Source organism: Rhinatrema bivittatum, chromosome 1, assembly GCF_901001135.1.
Source record: "Rhinatrema bivittatum chromosome 1, aRhiBiv1.1, whole genome shotgun sequence".
Classification (NCBI taxonomy): Eukaryota; Metazoa; Chordata; class Amphibia; order Gymnophiona; family Rhinatrematidae; genus Rhinatrema; species Rhinatrema bivittatum.
In genome coordinates, this window is record NC_042615.1 from 412,835,939 (window position 1) to 412,853,648 (window position 17,710).

At 41.4% G+C, this 17,710-nt stretch overlaps 1 protein-coding gene across 3 annotated transcripts in view; it reads right to left on the reverse strand.

Moving 5' to 3' along the window:
• Positions 1-573: 573 nt before the first annotated feature.
• The window catches only part of GNE (glucosamine (UDP-N-acetyl)-2-epimerase/N-acetylmannosamine kinase), a 320,201-nt gene continuing 303,064 nt past the window's right edge, over positions 574-17,710 (reverse strand). For all 3 annotated transcript variants that reach the window (XM_029602629.1, XM_029602641.1, XM_029602639.1), the window contains 3 exons: positions 15,773-15,955; positions 2,326-2,442; positions 574-1,942 (listed from right to left, as the gene is read on the reverse strand). In XM_029602629.1, coding sequence (XP_029458489.1) covers positions 1,707-1,942; positions 2,326-2,442; positions 15,773-15,955 — 536 coding nt within the window. In that variant the 3' untranslated portion in view covers positions 574-1,706. The remainder of the gene's footprint in view (positions 1,943-2,325; positions 2,443-15,772; positions 15,956-17,710) is intronic.

The window sequence follows — 17,710 nt, forward strand, 5'->3', positions numbered from 1 at the left end:
CATACAGGACTAAGATCACTGGAATCAGAGGTAAATTCTCAAACTGAAGAGACATTTCTACAGATGTTCAGATGTCTTCAGAAATTTCTAGTTTTAAACTTTCAGATTTTTGTAGATGGTATTCAAAGATTAGAAGCAAAGCTTGAGCTGAACTTTATCTCCTTGAGAAGAAAATGAATAGAAGAGCTAAATGAATTTTGAAACTGGAGGCATAAGTTACTAAAATACATTCACATTTTATTAGAAACTGAAGATTCTAGAACTGTTGAGACTATTTTTATTATTTATTTAAAAACTTTTCTATACTGTTGTTTAGTGATATACCATCACAACGGTTTACAAATAGGCACATGAATAAATTTGAAATAGATTTTACTTTAAACAGAGGGTGCCGAAGTTGTTTAGATACATGGTTCAAAATATTATAAGCTATATGTAGTGTGTATTGAAATTCCCTTTATGGGCTAACCATATATGCGATATACTGTAATTCTTTAACTTAAAACTTAAGTGTGATAAAAAATAAAGGTAACTGTAATTAAAGAAAATATGTATTTGCAACAACATAATAAAATAATGATGAATATATTTTGAGCAAAATCATTGTAAGAGTTTTGGGTTTGCTGATGGCTCTGGGGGAGCAGTTTATGGGTTCAACTTGAGAAAAAGTAGAAATACAGTTGTTTAAAATTTTGATTTTCCATTTTTGCTTAGGGTAGGTAAGAAGATTTGAAGAAGAGGAAAGTTTCTGCAACCTACTTCTGAATCTATAATGGAGATGGTTAATGCTATCATTGTGTCATCTGATGTTGTTGCTCAGATTATGGGGTTTGTTACTAGTTCTCCAACTCACTTCTTTTTATATACAATCAGATAAGGAAATATTTTAAAATATTGTGAAAAAAGTGATACTATATGAAAACTCTCATTCTTTTTTTCATGACATTACCAGAGTTACTTCATAAAAGATGAAAACAATTTCTTCTATACAAATATTTCTGTAGATATTACAGCACTGCATATATCGTGTAGCGCTATAGAAATGTTAAGAAGTAGTAGTAGTTTTAAAGCCAAAGTAGCAATTCTTTATCCAGTTAAATTTCATTGACCTTGGTGGTCTTAAATATAATTTTTATTACTATGAGAATGCAAAAACATTGCTGGATAGACAGATGGTTAACAAATCTATAGATCCATTTTTAGTTTCTATGGAACAGCTTCTAGGTCATGTCCATTTACTATACAGTTTGTGATAACTAATATATGAAAAGATAGATATACACATATGATTCTGTTTGTATGTTTGAGAGAAATAAGTAAATTTTGCCTTTTTGGTTCAACTTTTTTCTTAGCTTGCAAACGCTTGAGGCCATTAATCTGACTATATTTGTCTTTTTCCCCAATTTTTTTCTCTCTTATTAGCTTGCTTTCCTTTCAGAATAGGATCTTTTCAATCTCTTTGTAAATTACCATTTTTGATAGTCTTTTTTGGTGGTGTTTTTTTAATTGTATTTTGATTTAAAATGGTAATTTGTTAAAATTGTGACGTCAATAAAATGTAGTAAATCCAACATACCACAAAATTGGTTTTCATACAGGAAAAAGATGGCATTTTACTTAATGTGCCAGAAAGCTAGAAACAAATTCCAAACTATGTCCTTTAGTAGAAGAATCTCTCAGTTTATGCCTTGAAAGCAGCGGAGTATCTAGTATGTCCTGCGGGTTGCATAGTCAAGTACCATGCTGGCAGCTCCCAGGAGGGCAGGCTCGGCCAGATCCGAGGCAACGACATCCACGTCCTGGACAGAGCTCAGAGCCCGCCGCTGGATCACATCCTTTACAATGCTAACATATTGGCTGGCCAGGACTCCAGAGAGAATCACCAAGGAGGGATTTATGGTGTGTAGGATATTCACAATACCAATCCCTAGGGCTGTCCCTGCTAAATAAAAGGGAAAAAAAGACATCATAAAAAACCAAACATATTCATTTGGTCAAGAACAGAAAGAATTGCTCATCAAACAGTTGGTTCTACATTTAATCATAGCTGTTCCCTTTAAAGCTCTCAAAATCCTCTCAGTATAGTTAATGCAAACCACTACTTGTAAATTTGATGCAACTATAGTTGCTGCATTAGATAAGAGTCCCAAAAAAAACAAAGTAACAAAGATATTCCTGAGACACTTTATAATTATTATTATTAAAAATCAACATGTGACTAGTTTTTAGTGAATAAGAATATTGGAGCATCCATTTTTCTACATTAGGCTTTAACAGAAATTTAATTCTGAATATATTTTTCACTATTGCAAGACTAGTTTGTACCTGTTTTGAGAATGCTTCTAGCTTTGGAATTGCCAAGCTTGGCTGACTGAATAAGATGAATAGCAGTGATTCTATCATCTTTCTTCACATACATCCCATCCATTAATAGCAGGTTCTCTGAGGAATAAGGACAAAATATATCACAGTAACAAAGAGAACTTCCAAGTGCCCAAAATAATCTACAGTTCAAAAGAAGCGCTCTCTGTAATGCCATTCCAGACCCAAATATTTTCATGCAATCTTGTCTCGTACACATGCATTCTGGCTCATGCAACAACAAATTGTTGTAATACAATCACTGACAATTGTTTAATGGTAATTAAAACAAATGAAGAGGGGTCATAAGATAATTATACCGCAGTATGAAAAATAAATTGGTGACTTGAAATGTGCTGTAGAAGACAAATTTTGCCCTAGCAGTTATATGCAGCAAAATGTACTAATTCTGTATGTATAACCTGTTCTCTACCACAGAGATGATTCCTAAATCGACCTCACTTGTATTACTGTTTATTGTTCTACCCCTATACTTGTAGGGAGATATCCCATGTTTAACCACTGAAAGCACCCAATATGAATCATAATGCCAAGAGGGAGGCTTAAGAAAATTAACTTTGCCCAGATGAGAACTTTAAACAAGAACTGAAGGATACTTATCAAGATCTGCCTGTTTGTAAGAAAAGGAGAGGGGGAGGGGAAAGACCTGCAATGCAGCAAAGACCCTTCACCCAGAACACAATTATGCATGAGCTTATGCATATTTATCAGCTGGAAAGTATAAATGGGGCAAATAAGGAGAAAGGGAACGGACTCAAAGCAGCCCAGTACCCCCTGCTATTGAGAAGGGAGAAGACTAGTCATGACCAGGAGACTGGAGAGAGGAGGCGCCCTGCCTGGAGTCAGACGGTGGTGCAGAGACTGAGGCGGTGAGGAGCCGAGAGCAGCTCGGCAGCTCTGCCAGTACCAGACCCAGAAGCAAGTCTCTTTCCCAGATGGTTCTCCAGACCTCCAGCCAGAGTCTACTTCAGAGGTAAGCAGAGGGAAATCGCCTGATGTTGGAACCAGGGGTAAGTAAGTTAGGCAGGCTTATGGCATGTTTGAAAACACCCATAATTCTTTAGGGTAAACTGGTACTTAGTAGACAGGATGTTAGAGACATGTATTGTTGTTATCTTCTAAATGCTAATCCTATTAAATCTGATAAATAAAAGTCTAATTCTGTGTAGAACATGTTGTCTTTTCCTGAACTTTGGATCATAAGCTGAAGTGGGAGGGGAACTGGAAGTGTCCTGTAGCAGATAGGTCCCTGAACCCCTAAACTTACTTGGCTGACTGAATAAGAGTTTCCCTGACACAGGATAGGCCATGCCCATCCGCACAGATGACATCAGATGCACAATTAAATTTAATACATTTAGAAGATGAAGTGTTTGTGAAGATTACACAGGTTTACATTAAGAAAGAAGATGTACAGGAGATATGCGTGCATGGACTTTGCCCTTGGACATTTATCCTTCATGGGGGGGGGGGGGGAGGTGGGGGGGTTGGGGTGTTGTTGATGTTTGTGTGATGTGGAACAGATGTTCTTAAAAGGTCTGTGTGGAGGTAAGTGTGCCACCTCTCCAGACCAATATCTTGGTTATATACTTGACTATGATGATTGAATAATAATAATAAAAACCGTTTGAAACTAAAATAAATCTGCCCACCAGTCGGCGGGTTCAAAAACGGAAAAAAAAAAAAAAGAAAGAAGATGTGCAATTCCAGATCTCTAGGGTACGTGAGAATTTAAAAGACATACCTACAATTAGGAAATGTTACTCATTTTTATCTGACGACTGAAATTTTTGGTTAGTGAAACTAAATTAACCCTTCTGACATTAGCTGAATATGCTACCAATTTTGTACTTAAGAGAATTCTTGCAAAAGGATAACTCACATTTATAGGCACTAAATCAAGTGTTAGAAAAAGATATCAGTCAGCTAAGAGCAGAAATAGATGATATCGTTGAAAAATACTTGCTGCAGGAAGGAGATTGCAAATTAATGGCAGCACAGAACCGAGAACTAACAACGAAAATACAAGCCTTAGAAAAACAAATTGCTAAAGGTCAGCCCACAGACCCTTGTTTAGATAAGTTACCGGAATACCTAGAAAAAATTGAGGAATTATAGGAAATTATCAGAGAACAAAACGAGGAGGTAAATTTTGGGTTCATAAATTAGAAATGGCTATTAAAACCCAGCAAGAAGAGTCAGAACAAAAAAGATTAAATCTTTGAAAAACCAACTAACAGACCTACAACTGAAAATAGTTGTAACTGATAGCTAAAATACTGGTTTTAAAAAGTGGAACAAGAAGTTCAATCACTTGGAATTTCAGATCTCTGAAAGAGAGGGAAGAATCTGAGAGCTTGAACTACAGAGCCTGTCTCTTCAAGAGGCACACCTCACTGAAACTGAATTAGTAAAAGCTGAAAATAAAATATTAACCCAACAGCTTTCAGTAGAAAATCAAGATAACGAACAAAACGTAGCTTGGCTTTGTTTGTTACAAGAAGAAAAATGTAATTTAGAAAAGGAGAAACAGGAATTGTTACTTAATTTAAATGAATCCAGGTATCAGTTTGTAGCTGTTCCAAAGCATGATCCAGTTACTGAAAGAAAAGACAGCTAATGTTACACCAAGCCCTGTCTCCCTGAAGCAGAACAGTCAGGCAATAGAATATACTAATACTACCCGTGACCCCACACCTCCCTAAGGATCGGTGGGGGTGGAAAGAGGAATTCACAACACAGAGCCAAAGACAGCTTTTTTCCCAAGACTGGGAAAAATTACCAGAACCACGGGAAAAGCTTAAGACATGGGACAAAGCAGACGGGTTAGCTTCTAAATACAGCTGTAATCTCTCACCAGTACAAAAGCAAGAGACACACACACCTGCCCCTCCCATACAGCCTTGGACAGGGAGAGGGAGCTGTCCCTCCATTCCTCCAAGAAGTGGGGCTGGGATCAAAAGCCACACCCCGAGCAGCTTACCACCAGCCAACACTAGGGAGAGCTTCAAACCTCACCAAACAAATTAAGCTCCTTCGAATATTAATCACTCCCTTTCTGGAAAATTCTGGCTCAGATATTTTGCAGTACTTAAAGTTGCATGAAATTTTTGAGGAAATAGGTGCACATTCTGAAAAAGACGTGTGGCCCTACTCCCATGGAGTTTCAGTGAAGAAGCTATACAATACATAGCTAGCATCCCCGCTGAGGTAAAAGGGTCCTTACACACATTTGAGTTTGCCCTCAAAGCACATTTAGGGACTTATGCCAAGAGCATTTTGGCATGGCAGGTCGCCTACAATATAAGATGTGGCCCGGAGGAAAGTCCCAGAGCTTTTATGTTTCAAACTGTTTATTAAACTTTTCAGACACAAGAGTAAGACAAACAATACAAAAGAAAAATAAGCGAAACATTGGTGTACACTTCCCAATGCCAGCATTTTACAGACTTGCGTATAGTACCCACCCCCTCCCACTGCAAATTCCCCAAAAGGATTAATAACCAGTGTGGGAAACATTATAGTCATTAAGAACAAGGTTTCTGGCTTGGGGTGACAGCGATTGTAAATAAAGATCCCACACTTAAAAGAGAGTTCTCCTTTGCTTCAGTAAATCTAAATTCTCCATATATTCTCATTAATATGCATAAGGTGTATATGATTTCTCAGTTGAGTCATATTAGGGGGATCCTCCCCTAACCAACATTGTAAAATGTTCTTCTTAGCCAACAGCAGCATTTTATGAATCTAAAGGCACATATATTTATGACCTACAGTTACTACACTCAAATTATCAAAAAGGAGTACCGTGGGCCGTAATGGTAGTGTAAGATCAGTTGAATAATCTCACAAATCCCCGCCACTCTATTATATTACCTTAGGCAAATAAATACCTTACTTGACCTTCATAATAGGCATCATTGTGCGGCAACACGTACCATTTGTCACTCTGCCTTATTTGTAATCATTGGTCAGTCCCTTTTTATAATTTTGTAATGCAAATCATAAAGTGCTCCGTGCTTTTTCTGTGCTTATTATAAAAATTCATTTCATTCCACATAAAACTTTGCCTTTTCGACACTGTACAATGTTTCGGACGGAATTGTCCTTCCTCAAGGGCGATTTTCTATGCCTTGAAAAAAATACATGTTTCAATCGAATTGCTCGTATTACACAAGATAAAAAGTCCTAATGTGCATAACTACTTACTCCGTTTTTCTCCATTATGGCTCTCAGCGTTTTTTTTCTTTTTTTTCTTCCCTTCTCTTCCGGTTTAGTACTTCCCGCCTCCATTTTTAAACCCCTTGTCTTACGTAAGTGCGTACCTACGTCAATTCTGATTCCTTTATTTACAGAGAATACCACTCGATCATAGAATTCAAGCCACTTGGGCTCACAGTATGCATCCAGAAAATCCATTGTTGTTCCTTTACATTCAACAAAACATTAGGATCGCCACCACGTTTGTGCATTGCAACTACCTCTAACACTCGCCATCTTAACTGATGAAAATCATGATGTTTTTCTTGGCAATGAGCTACCATTGGAGCCATGATTTTTCCAGATCAGTGACATACTTTAAGTAGCAGATAAGACACCGCCATAAAGTCTGGATTTTAGAACATGACCAAAATTGGTGACCCAAAGATCTGGGCTCCAATTTACATTTAACACATATGTTCTTCTTATGTCAGAAGTAGCAATCCCTAGATGATATGCCATCTGTTGTGGATAATAATAACATATTAGAAATTTATATTGAGTCTCACAGAGAGCACTGCTGCTAGTAAGAGATTTGATTTTCCCAAAACATTTCCTGTATTCGGTTTCAGAGAATTCTTATGCCAATTCTGAGTGCCAATGTCCCAAAATGGTCCCAAAATGTATCTTCGGTTTCAATTTACTTACAGGCTGATACAGTACAGTGCGCTCCGGTGGAGTGCACTGTTAACTGGCATTTGGACGCGCGTTTTCGACACGCTACCTTTACCCCTTATTCAGTAACGGGTAATAGTGCGTCGAAAACGCACGTCCAACCCCCCCCGGGACTATTAGCGCCTGCAACATGCAAATGCATGTTGATGGCCCTATTAGTCATTCCCGCGCAATACAGTAAGTAAAGTGTGCAGCCAAGCCGCACATTTTACTTTAAGAAATTAGCGCCTACCCAAAGGTAGGCGTTAATTTCTGCCGGCGCTGGGGAAGTGCACAGAAAAGCAGTTAAAAACTGCTTTTCTGTGCCCCCTCTGACTTAATATCATGGCGATGTTAAGTCTGAGGGTGTTCAATTTTGCTGGCGTCCGGTTTCCGAACCCGTGGCTGTCAGCGGGTTTGAGAGCAGACGCCGGCAAAATTGAGCGTCGGCTGTCAAACTTGCTGACAGCCACTGCTCCTGTCAAAAACGAGGTGCTAGGGACGCGCTAGTGTCCCTAGCGCTTCTTTTTACCGCGGGCCCTAATTTAAATAAAGTTACTGTATCGCACGCACAGGAGAGCGGGCGATACAGTAAAAATCCCGCGATTTTTACTGTATAGGCCCGTTAGTGTGGTATAAAAGTAAGAGATTGCATGACTGGTGGGATCATCCACAACAAATATCTCTGAGAGATATAATCGCTGGTCATGTCCCCAATTTCGTACACCCAAAGGCTGGATGTAATGTCTAGTTTGTAAGTAAGTGAAAAAACATGTATTATGTAACTCATAATCCTCCCGCAAGGTTTGAAACTATTTTAATATTCCATCCGCCATCAAAAATTGCACAATACACTTCAGCCCCTTAGTGGCCCCCTATAGCAAAAACTTGCTGTAACATTCCTGGTTGAAAGGCCTTATTACCAGTTAAGGTCAAGAATTTGGAAACAGGCCACTCCAAGCGCAGCAAATGACAGTAAAATGTCCAAGCTAGTACTAAGGGAGTCACCAATGGACTCTTCCTGTATTGGGTAGGCAGTACAGAACGCTTTAAATGTAAAATGTATCTCAGCCCCAGAGGAGCAAACAAAGTATGCTCCAAAGTAATCTGAGTATGAAACTGTGTACCCAGGAGCTAATCAGCAACATGACACACTGACACACTTTACAGGCAACACTGTAAAGCTGAAGGTCTGCCAACCCCAAACCTCCAGACTCCCATAGAATAGAATCCAGGGAAATGCAAGGTTCAACCGGGTAAGTGCAAGGGACAAAACACCCACGAAAACAGAAATCACTAAGGGTGTATGTTTTTTGTTTTTAATGGAATTCATCAGTAAAGGATAAATTACTTATAGAATGAGTCCAGACTCAAAATGCTATAGAATCGACCAGGACATGATAGGGTTCACACTCATTTAACTAACTTTGATTAAAACTATGTTACCGAACATCATGGCACCTGTGTAAACTGATAGAGGTTAATAGCATTACTTTTGTGCCTTATTGTAAACCGTTGTGACGGTAACCACCTTAACGACAGTATAGAAAAAGATTTAAATAAATAAAATAAATTTCGCTAAGGCAATGTGCAGTTTACCATTTTCCCATAAATAAGTCTTCAGTAATTTCTCCAGGCGACGTATATACCACCTAGCTAAATAACAAGGAATAATTTGGAATTCATACAGCCATTTAGGCAAAATGGATCATTTGACAAAGGTTAACCCTCTCAGCCAATAACAAGGGGAAATCTCGCCAGCTTTTCAACAATATTTCCGATACATCAACAATTTTTGAAAGTTTATCGGAAATAAATGTTCCAGATTTCTATGCAGTACAGTACCTAAATAAACAGAGTCAGAAACCCATCGGGAAAGGGCCCTCCCATGTCAATTGCACTATTTCATCCATGGACAACACTTCACACTTGACCAGTTAAACTTTAACCCTGCTAGCCCTCCATAGATGACAAATTCCTCCAATAAAACCTGGAGGGAGGACTGAGAATCCACAAAGTGAAGAAAATATCATCTGCAAAAACCACTAGTTTAAATTGCTGAGGAGAACGCTCCCCAAAGGGCAATCCTTTGATAAGACTATTATCCCTAAAGCGTTGAAGTAGGGGCTCCAGGGAGAAAATATATAGTAGGGGAAAAAAAGAGGGCGATCTTGTCTCATGCCTCTACCAAGTAAAAAATCTGGTGATTTATACCCATTTACCATCACATATGCGCGAGAGTCACGATATAGAATATGTAGTACTTGAACAAAATAGTCTCTATCCTAAAGGCCTGTAAAGTATGAAACATAAAACCCCAATCCAGTCTATCAAATGCTTTTTCAGCGTTGAGACTCAATAAGAGTTTGATAGTTGCTCCTGTAAGGATTGAAGCGCTGTGAACCTATGCCCCAGAGGACCTGGGGAAGGGTCACTGGTTTCTTTTCATCTTATCCTCCCGGCAGGCGCGGCAATGGGGATTCGCCCCATTTGTCGGCCAGTTTCTCTAGTTCGCTGCCGAACAGGAGGGATCCTTTGAAGGGCATCCTTGTGAGGTGCGTTTTGGAAGATGTGTCGGCCGACCAGCTTCGGAGCCAGAGTTGCCTCCTGGCCGCCACCGCAGATGACACTCCTCTGGCCGCTGTGCGCACTAGGTCAGAAGCAGTGTCTGCGAGGAATGATACTGCTGGTTCCATGTATTCTCCCGGGGTGTTGTTCCTGGTTTGTGATAAGCAGCCACGTGTCACCACGGTGCAGCAGGCCGCAATTTGTAGAGACATAGCGGCTACGTCAAATGACTTTGAGGATGGACTCCAGACGCCGGTCATGTGCATCCTTGAGCACAGCTCCTCCCTCCACTGGGATAGTGGTGCGTTTAGAGCAGGGGTGGGCAATTCCGGTCCTCGAGGGCCGCAAACCAGTCGGGTTTTCAGGATATCCTTAATGAATATGCATGAGAGAGACCTGCATACACACTGCCTCAGTTGTATGCAAATCTATTTCATGCATATTCATTAGGGGTATCCTGAAAACCTGACTGGTTTGCAGCTCTCGAGGACCGAACTTGCCCACCCCTGGTTTAGAGACTGCTCAGACCATGGCATCCACTCTTGGACATGCAAGAAGATCTTTGGTTGCAGGATCCAGGGGGTACAGGGCTGCCAAGGCTCGTCCCCCTTTGAATGTGGACTCCGGAGCACTCCATTCCAGGTCAATCAGCTGTTGTGCTGCTTGTAACAGAGGGAAATGGCGAGAAGTCTGTCGGAGACCCTCCAGCAGGCGGTTCGGTTTAGGTTCTCCCGAAGTCCCTGGGCCCGGGATAGCAAGCTCCATCAGGCATTGGTTGACCAGGTCCGGGAGCTCGTCCTTTGTGAAGAAGCGTCTCATGGTTCGGTGAGGCTCTGTCCCCGGGGGGAGCTCCCCCTCTTCTAGGGGTTCGGCTTCCTCCTCAGAGAAGTCCAAGTCCCCATAGGTGGGGCGCTTCTGGCTAGTGGAAGCCTGTGCCTAGGTCTTGAAGGGCCTGGGGCATGAGGGCCCTCCGGTGGAGCATGTGGGCTGGACAGCCAGAGGTTCAGTTTGCATTTGAACAAAGGTGTGAATCCGCTTGAAGAACTCCACCCATGAGATCGACGCTGGGTCAAAGCTGAGGGGCGCTGGTTCCTTGGGGGTCCCCGTCTGTGGGGAAGTCCCCCTGGCTAGGTCCGGGGTACCCCCTGAGGAGCTAGAACTCGGCCCTGGGTGGGACTGGCCCTGAGCTGGATCTCCCAGGGCGTTTGCTTCCTCGCTTTGTGCGGCTCTGATGTGGCATGCTGGGCAGAGGCCTTGAGCTTTTATCTCTGTTTCTGGAGGAGCCATGGCTGTCGGCGCGTAAACTCTTATGCGCACCGGTGCGCTTAAGGTAGGCGTGTAGTTGTGCGTGGAGCTGTGCGCCCAGCCGTAGATATGCGCCCGGCTCTGTGCGTGTAAGACTATGCGCACAAGTGCTTTGTGCGCCTAGGTCGGAGCTGTGCGCTCGGGCCGAACGGCGAATGGCATGGCAAATAGGGCCAAGATGGCGACAGCGAGCACGTGCGCAATATGGCGACCCCCTCGGAAAATCTCCACGTGGGTAGACCCTTGGAAATAACCGGGGCCTGGCCCTGCTAGGGCAGATCAACCCGGTGGCACTGGTCCCGGCTGGCGACCTGTGCTCGTCCTCGATCCTCGGAGACCGGATTCAAGCAGATTTCTACCTTACCTTGTCTTCGGCGCTTCCCGGTTTCGTCCCGGGCAGTCTCTGGCTGGGGGGGGGGGGGGGAAAGAGGGCAAATACCTTCACCGCCATGCTCGAGGGTGCACCCGCTGCCTCTCAGCTGCGCCTGAGGATCGGGGGCTAGGTCCTCGCCGCGATTTGGCCGCCGGACAGAGGCTTTCCTCCGAGGGACCACGGAAATCACCTCGGGAATCTCAACTGGGGGAGGGACCCGAGAGTATCACCGCAGGAGAGCGGGGTTCGTCTTTATGTAGGTTTCTTCTTTAAAATTTGTTCGAACACTGTGAGAGCGTGCAGATAGTCCCTAACTGCTATGGAGATGTAAAATACTGAAGAGCTGCACTTCCTGCAGGGGTATATGTACTAGGGGCTGACGTCAGATTGAAATCTGATCCGTCTCCAACTGCTAGCAGGAGTACACTATACCCATTGGTCCTGAGTCCATCTGCTACACACTAAGAAATCATACACAAAAGTTTGTCTCACTTGCTGCAGATTCTAGCCCATTTCAACCGCACACAGAGCACCCTTACGGACCCATGGTATTACCATACCCTGGTCTGATATTCAAATAGATTGGGTCGGGCTTGTTGTCAGATCCTCTAGAGATAACAAATATATGCTCACAGTGATCTGCCTGTTTATTAAGTGGTAAAGTGCATACCTGCCCTTAACATTGCTGAGACCACAGCCACCCTACCCTTGAATCATGTGTTCAGTCACTGGGGTCTGCCTATGAAAGTAGGCTCGGACCAAAGCCCATATTTTACTGGACAGTTAATTAAGCCTATGTTGGATGTGAAAAGTAAGCTCCACATATCATATCACCCCCAATCATGAGGACAAGTAGAGAGAGCACAGAAAATTATCAGCATTCTAAAGTAGTATGTGTCCACATCAGGTAAGGACTGGGATGTCAAATTACCCCTAGTGTTAATGACTATCAGAGCCACGCCATACTGTACTACAGGGTTCTCCCCCATTTGAGATGACAGGAAAAGAAATGGCCTTACCTATGCATCTGCCTCACATGATGCTAATTTGGCTAGTGCTACAACTGCATACGAATATGTTACCCATCTGCAGGAACATTTGCAAAACATTTTTGCCTTTACCCAATAGAATTTGGAGACGAATGTCTGTGGTTGAAAAGCCTATTATGATTTAAAAGCTACCTCTAAAGAGTATAAATTTGGAGACAACGACTTTTACTAAAATTACAGAAAAAAAAACCCAAAGAAAGCAAATTTTTGCCCAGCTGGTAAGGACCTTTTGTAATTGTGGATAAAGTCTCGCCAATCGCGTATTTTATTCGAATTAAGAAAAATCCTGATGGTGAATATGTTCATAAATGGGTCCACATTAATCAGCTCAGACCTTGTCATCCTCATAAATCTGTCGATCAAAATGCTATGCCCAGTGACACTGACATTAACAGTTAAGCAGAAGAGTAGTTCTCTACTGTTTTTCAAATGAGGAGCCAATCCTTGAAGGCGATTGTCCTAGTGCTGCTGACAACAAGAGCGGAAGCTGCCAAGCTGGTTGAGCCTGGAGTGGGGGTGGGGAGAATGGATTTGCCTGGCCATAAGAATAACGTGCTGAGGAGGAACAGGGTCTTTGGTCTCCATATATTCCTGGATCACTAGCCTTTCATAACTCACTAACAACTTGTACTGATTGTACCTGTTATAGAACTGGTGTATAATTGGAAAATTGTGTGCCTTGGTTTCTAGGAGGGGGCAGATATTTTACTGAAACCTAAAAGGGTGCAATCTAGCCTGCTTTTCTGGAGCTGAGATAAAAAAGGCCTTTACTTCTAGCAACTGTTTAGTTCCCTCCTACCCACCCACCCTTGAGTTTACTTTCTTATATACTCTTCCCTCGATTCCTAGATAATTAGCTTCAATTAGTAGTAACTTCTTTCAGCTCAGATACTTGTAACAAACTGTCATATTGCTTGTAAAAATTGGTTTTCATATTCTACCTATTAATCTTTACTGGCTTATACTAATACTTTTAGTTTTTATTTCAAATACCTATTTAAAAAAATCATCTTTGCTAGAGACTACCTTACTTTATTTATATGATTTTAAGGAATTAGTGAATATTTAAGAAAATGTTCTTCATTCTATACAACAATTGTGGGGCTTATATCCCAAGGCCTATCATTTGGAGAATCAAAGGCTGTCCTTTTTGCCTTCAGCTATCTGCAAATAAAATGGAGTTGATTCATCTAAGGGAGGAATTGTCCAGGTTTCAATTAACTTCCCCCCTTCCTTGATCCCTTGCCCTTTTCCCACAGAGGTTACAGAAACCCAGGAAAAAATGGTTTACAGTGGGCTCTGGTAGAACAAGACATGTGACAGACACCCACCTTCCCCAACTTTACAGCATCATGTGCATCAACCCCCACTTCCACAGAAATTTCGGACACCCAGGATTCAAACACCCAGGAGCAAGTAGATAACAGTGGGTGCTGGCAGAATAAGGCCTGTGATGAAGAGACACCCACTCTCCCCCACTGTTACCCTTACAAAATGCTTTTTCTGCATTGGAGAATGAAGAAACTTCAGCAATAGATTCTGAAGTGATTTCTAAAAGTGAAGTCACCCAATGCACCCAGAAGCCCTTCAACAGAATCAAATGTCATAAAAGAAAGCTGCTTCTGCTGGGAGACTCCATCAGAGGAACCAATTTGGGAGTACATTTTGATGGTGACACAACAGCTGAAGAGGTTTACTGTTCTGGGATTTTTTTTACAATGTGTTTGGGTTTTTGTGTGTATGGGTGCCTTCTTTAATTTCCAATTTTGGTTCAGATGTCATTTTTGGAGCAGCATCTGTTTCCAAGTAGTGAAGGAATTTTGTATGTACATATTTTGGGTAGTGGGGTGTCTTGTCAATTTATTTTTCTCATATCAGCAATGGCTGTATGAATTATCACATTTATGAATCAAATGAGCTACTGCATCAAGTCATGTGACAGAAGCAGATGAATTATGTTTAAATTTATTTTGGGGATCAGTTTTAGGAAAGCAAAAAATCAAAAAGTCATAGTTGATAAGACAAAATAAAATCACTATAAACTGTTTTAAACCAGAGATGCACAACCAATGTTGCCAACTCCCACCTGAAGAAAATCACTAGATCCACTGTGAAAAGTCTTCAGAATAGGTAAAATGTAGCAGAACCATGAAGTTGTACAATGGCACCAGCATAGCTGGGAACCTTTAAATTCTTCTTGCCTTAAGATTGGTGTAGACTGGGACAGGAGACAGAGTATGTGTGTGTCTGAAATTCACAGACAGACAGACAGACACATATACTCTTTCTGATACACATATACTGTACTGCTGAGTAAACTTCTGCCTACTGTTCACTGAGCAACCCCTCCCCCCCCCCCCCCCCAACACCAAAAGGACTAACCAATAGCACTGGGCATCATGTAAAGTTCTTACATTTGCTGCAATTCCTTCCTCCTCCAGGATAATCACTGGCTCTACTTGCTCATCCCAGCCTGCTCACACAGCAGAAGCAAGTGCCCCTTCCCTTCCTATTACTTGAGTTTGTCATCCAGTTTCTTCACCCCCAGCATCTGCTGACCTCAGGGCTCTTTCCCCACTTGTCTGGTCTGTAGACATGGAAGTCATAAGAAAGTTCAAAGAAGCAGGGCAATAGTTTTTAAAAAAACCCAAACTAAACAAACCCAACATTTTACTACTTCCAGACTGCTCAGTCAGTAGAGAACTTGATAGAGATTATAGAAATGTGAGAAGTCACCAGATCTGTTACTAAATGTATTAAAAATAGCTAATCTTGCTCCCTGTTGCATTCACATTTCTAAAATCTCCATCAGGTTAGAAAAGTCACCAAAACTAATGACAAAAATCACTAAATTGCACAACTATGGCCCATGAAGGTCACAAACAGCTATTTTTCAATATAACCAAAATATTCAAAATAATCTAGCTCTTATACTGCGGATCTCAAACTGGAGGATACAGGGTGGGGGTGCTAAATTACAGAGGAGAAAACATTTGAGAAACATTTGTAAATATCAATGGATATTCATGAGATATCTTGAAAATCAAGCTTATTTGGGGCCTGAAGGACGAGATGTGTGCTTTTTTGGTTTAAACCCTTTAGATTTGGAAAGTTAGAAGGTACATGTTGTTCAAAGCAATGCACAGGAGTGAATATTTGTAAGCTACGAAGTAAAACTTACCATCATGCAGTTTTTTAGCTTCTCTCTGCAAGGCCATTCCAGATGCATAGGCTTCTATGCAGCCACGGCTTCCGCACATGCACTCTGGCCCATCCAACGACACTACAATGTGTCCCAGCTCAGCAGCACAGAAAGAACTACCATGGATCAATTCATGATGATGAATGATTCCCCCACCGATGCCTACAACAGAATAAGACCAAAGACTTTTATATTCAAAGGAATCAAATCTAAAACAATATATAAGAGGCTGATATTCAAAGGCTTTGTCCGGACAATGTTTGGAGTAACCTTGACAAAAACCAAGATTTCAAAATTTCCACCACTCCCTGGCTAAATTTTGTCCAGGTAACTCATTACCCTCCAAAATGTAGTTGGGTTAAAAGAAGAGGCTAAGGGCATTTCAAGGATGGGGCTAAACTTTAGCTGCTGAGTGCTTACAAGTCTGGACAGAAAAACAGCTCCCCTAAATATACCCAGGTAACTCTCTTCAGTGGAACACATAACTGGCTAAATTCTGCTGAACACCTGTGTAAAGTTACCTGGGTAAGTTTCCTACTCTCCCGCCCACTAAACGTCAACTTCTAAGCATCTAAAAACAAAATACACTATCAATAAGTGAACAGTACCATACTTGCTGAGAAGTAAAACACAAAAGCAGGAATGTCTAATAGGGAGATTTTGGAGGCCAAATTTAAGCTTCTAGTTAGGAGGCCAAAGTTTCGAGTGCTTTCAGGGTGGCACTCTAAAAATAAATAAATAAAAAAACAAATAAATAAAAAATAAAAAATATATAAAAAAATATTAACAGTTATGTGCACAACCCAGAGGCAAACTGAGCCCCAGAGTCTCAATGAGTGGATGAAGCAATGGTGTAGGGCAAGGATGGGCAAATTCTTTTGTGCTAGGGCCACATTAAAAGTTATCGACTGCAGTGAGGGCCGGGGACAGGGGGGGGGGGGGGGGGGGCGCGGAATCCCCTTGGAGCTCCTTGATACAACAGCACTTGCTGCAGGCATTTCAGCATCCATCAGGTTAAGCACCATCATTTTTAGCACCCGAGGAGCTGCTTCAATCACAATCTCAGCCGTTACCAAAAATCAGCAAAACCTTCCACCCAAGAGGTACAAGGCGTTTTCCCAGCTAGCAGAAGACCTCACTTCGATTACAAATGCAGAACAAAGACAGACCCTCACTAACTAAGAATAAAAAGACAAAAAATAGAAATAGAAAGATACAGACAAAAGACTAAACTGGAAACCAGTACAAGCCAGATTCATGTGCAATGCAAAAACAGAATGATCCCTATTCTTCATAAAACAATCAATGAATATAAAATAAATAATGAGAGTAAACAATACTAATAAAATTATTTCAAAATAGATGAAGAATAGAACACATAATAATTAAGAACAAGGATATAAAAAGTTATATTTCCCAAAAATCAATTAAATATTAAAAAATATATATCAAACACCCAATAATTAAAAACTAAGAAAGACAACAATATCCCCCTCTCCATACCTATGAACTTTTGATTTCCAGTCACCCTGAGACTGTAGTGGATTAGCAAAGGGGAGGTGGGGAAATACATAAGCTTTATCCTAACTGTCATATACACACACACACACACACACACACTCACAAACCCTTCTACCTTCTTATTACTTCCTTCTTCCACTTCCCTCTGACACCCTCACCCACCCTCCACCCCACTTACTTAACCCCCTTCACCCCATCAGTCACTCACTCCCCGACTCAATCCCTTACTCATCCCCTCCTTCCTCAGTCATGCTCCCTCTTTCCTTATTCCCTTCCCTGTCACTCACCCCCCTCCTTCCTACATATTCCCTTCCCTCTATCACTAACCTCCTCCATCCCACTCACTGATTTATTTATTTATTTAAACGTTTTTATATATCGCTCTCTCCAGAGGAC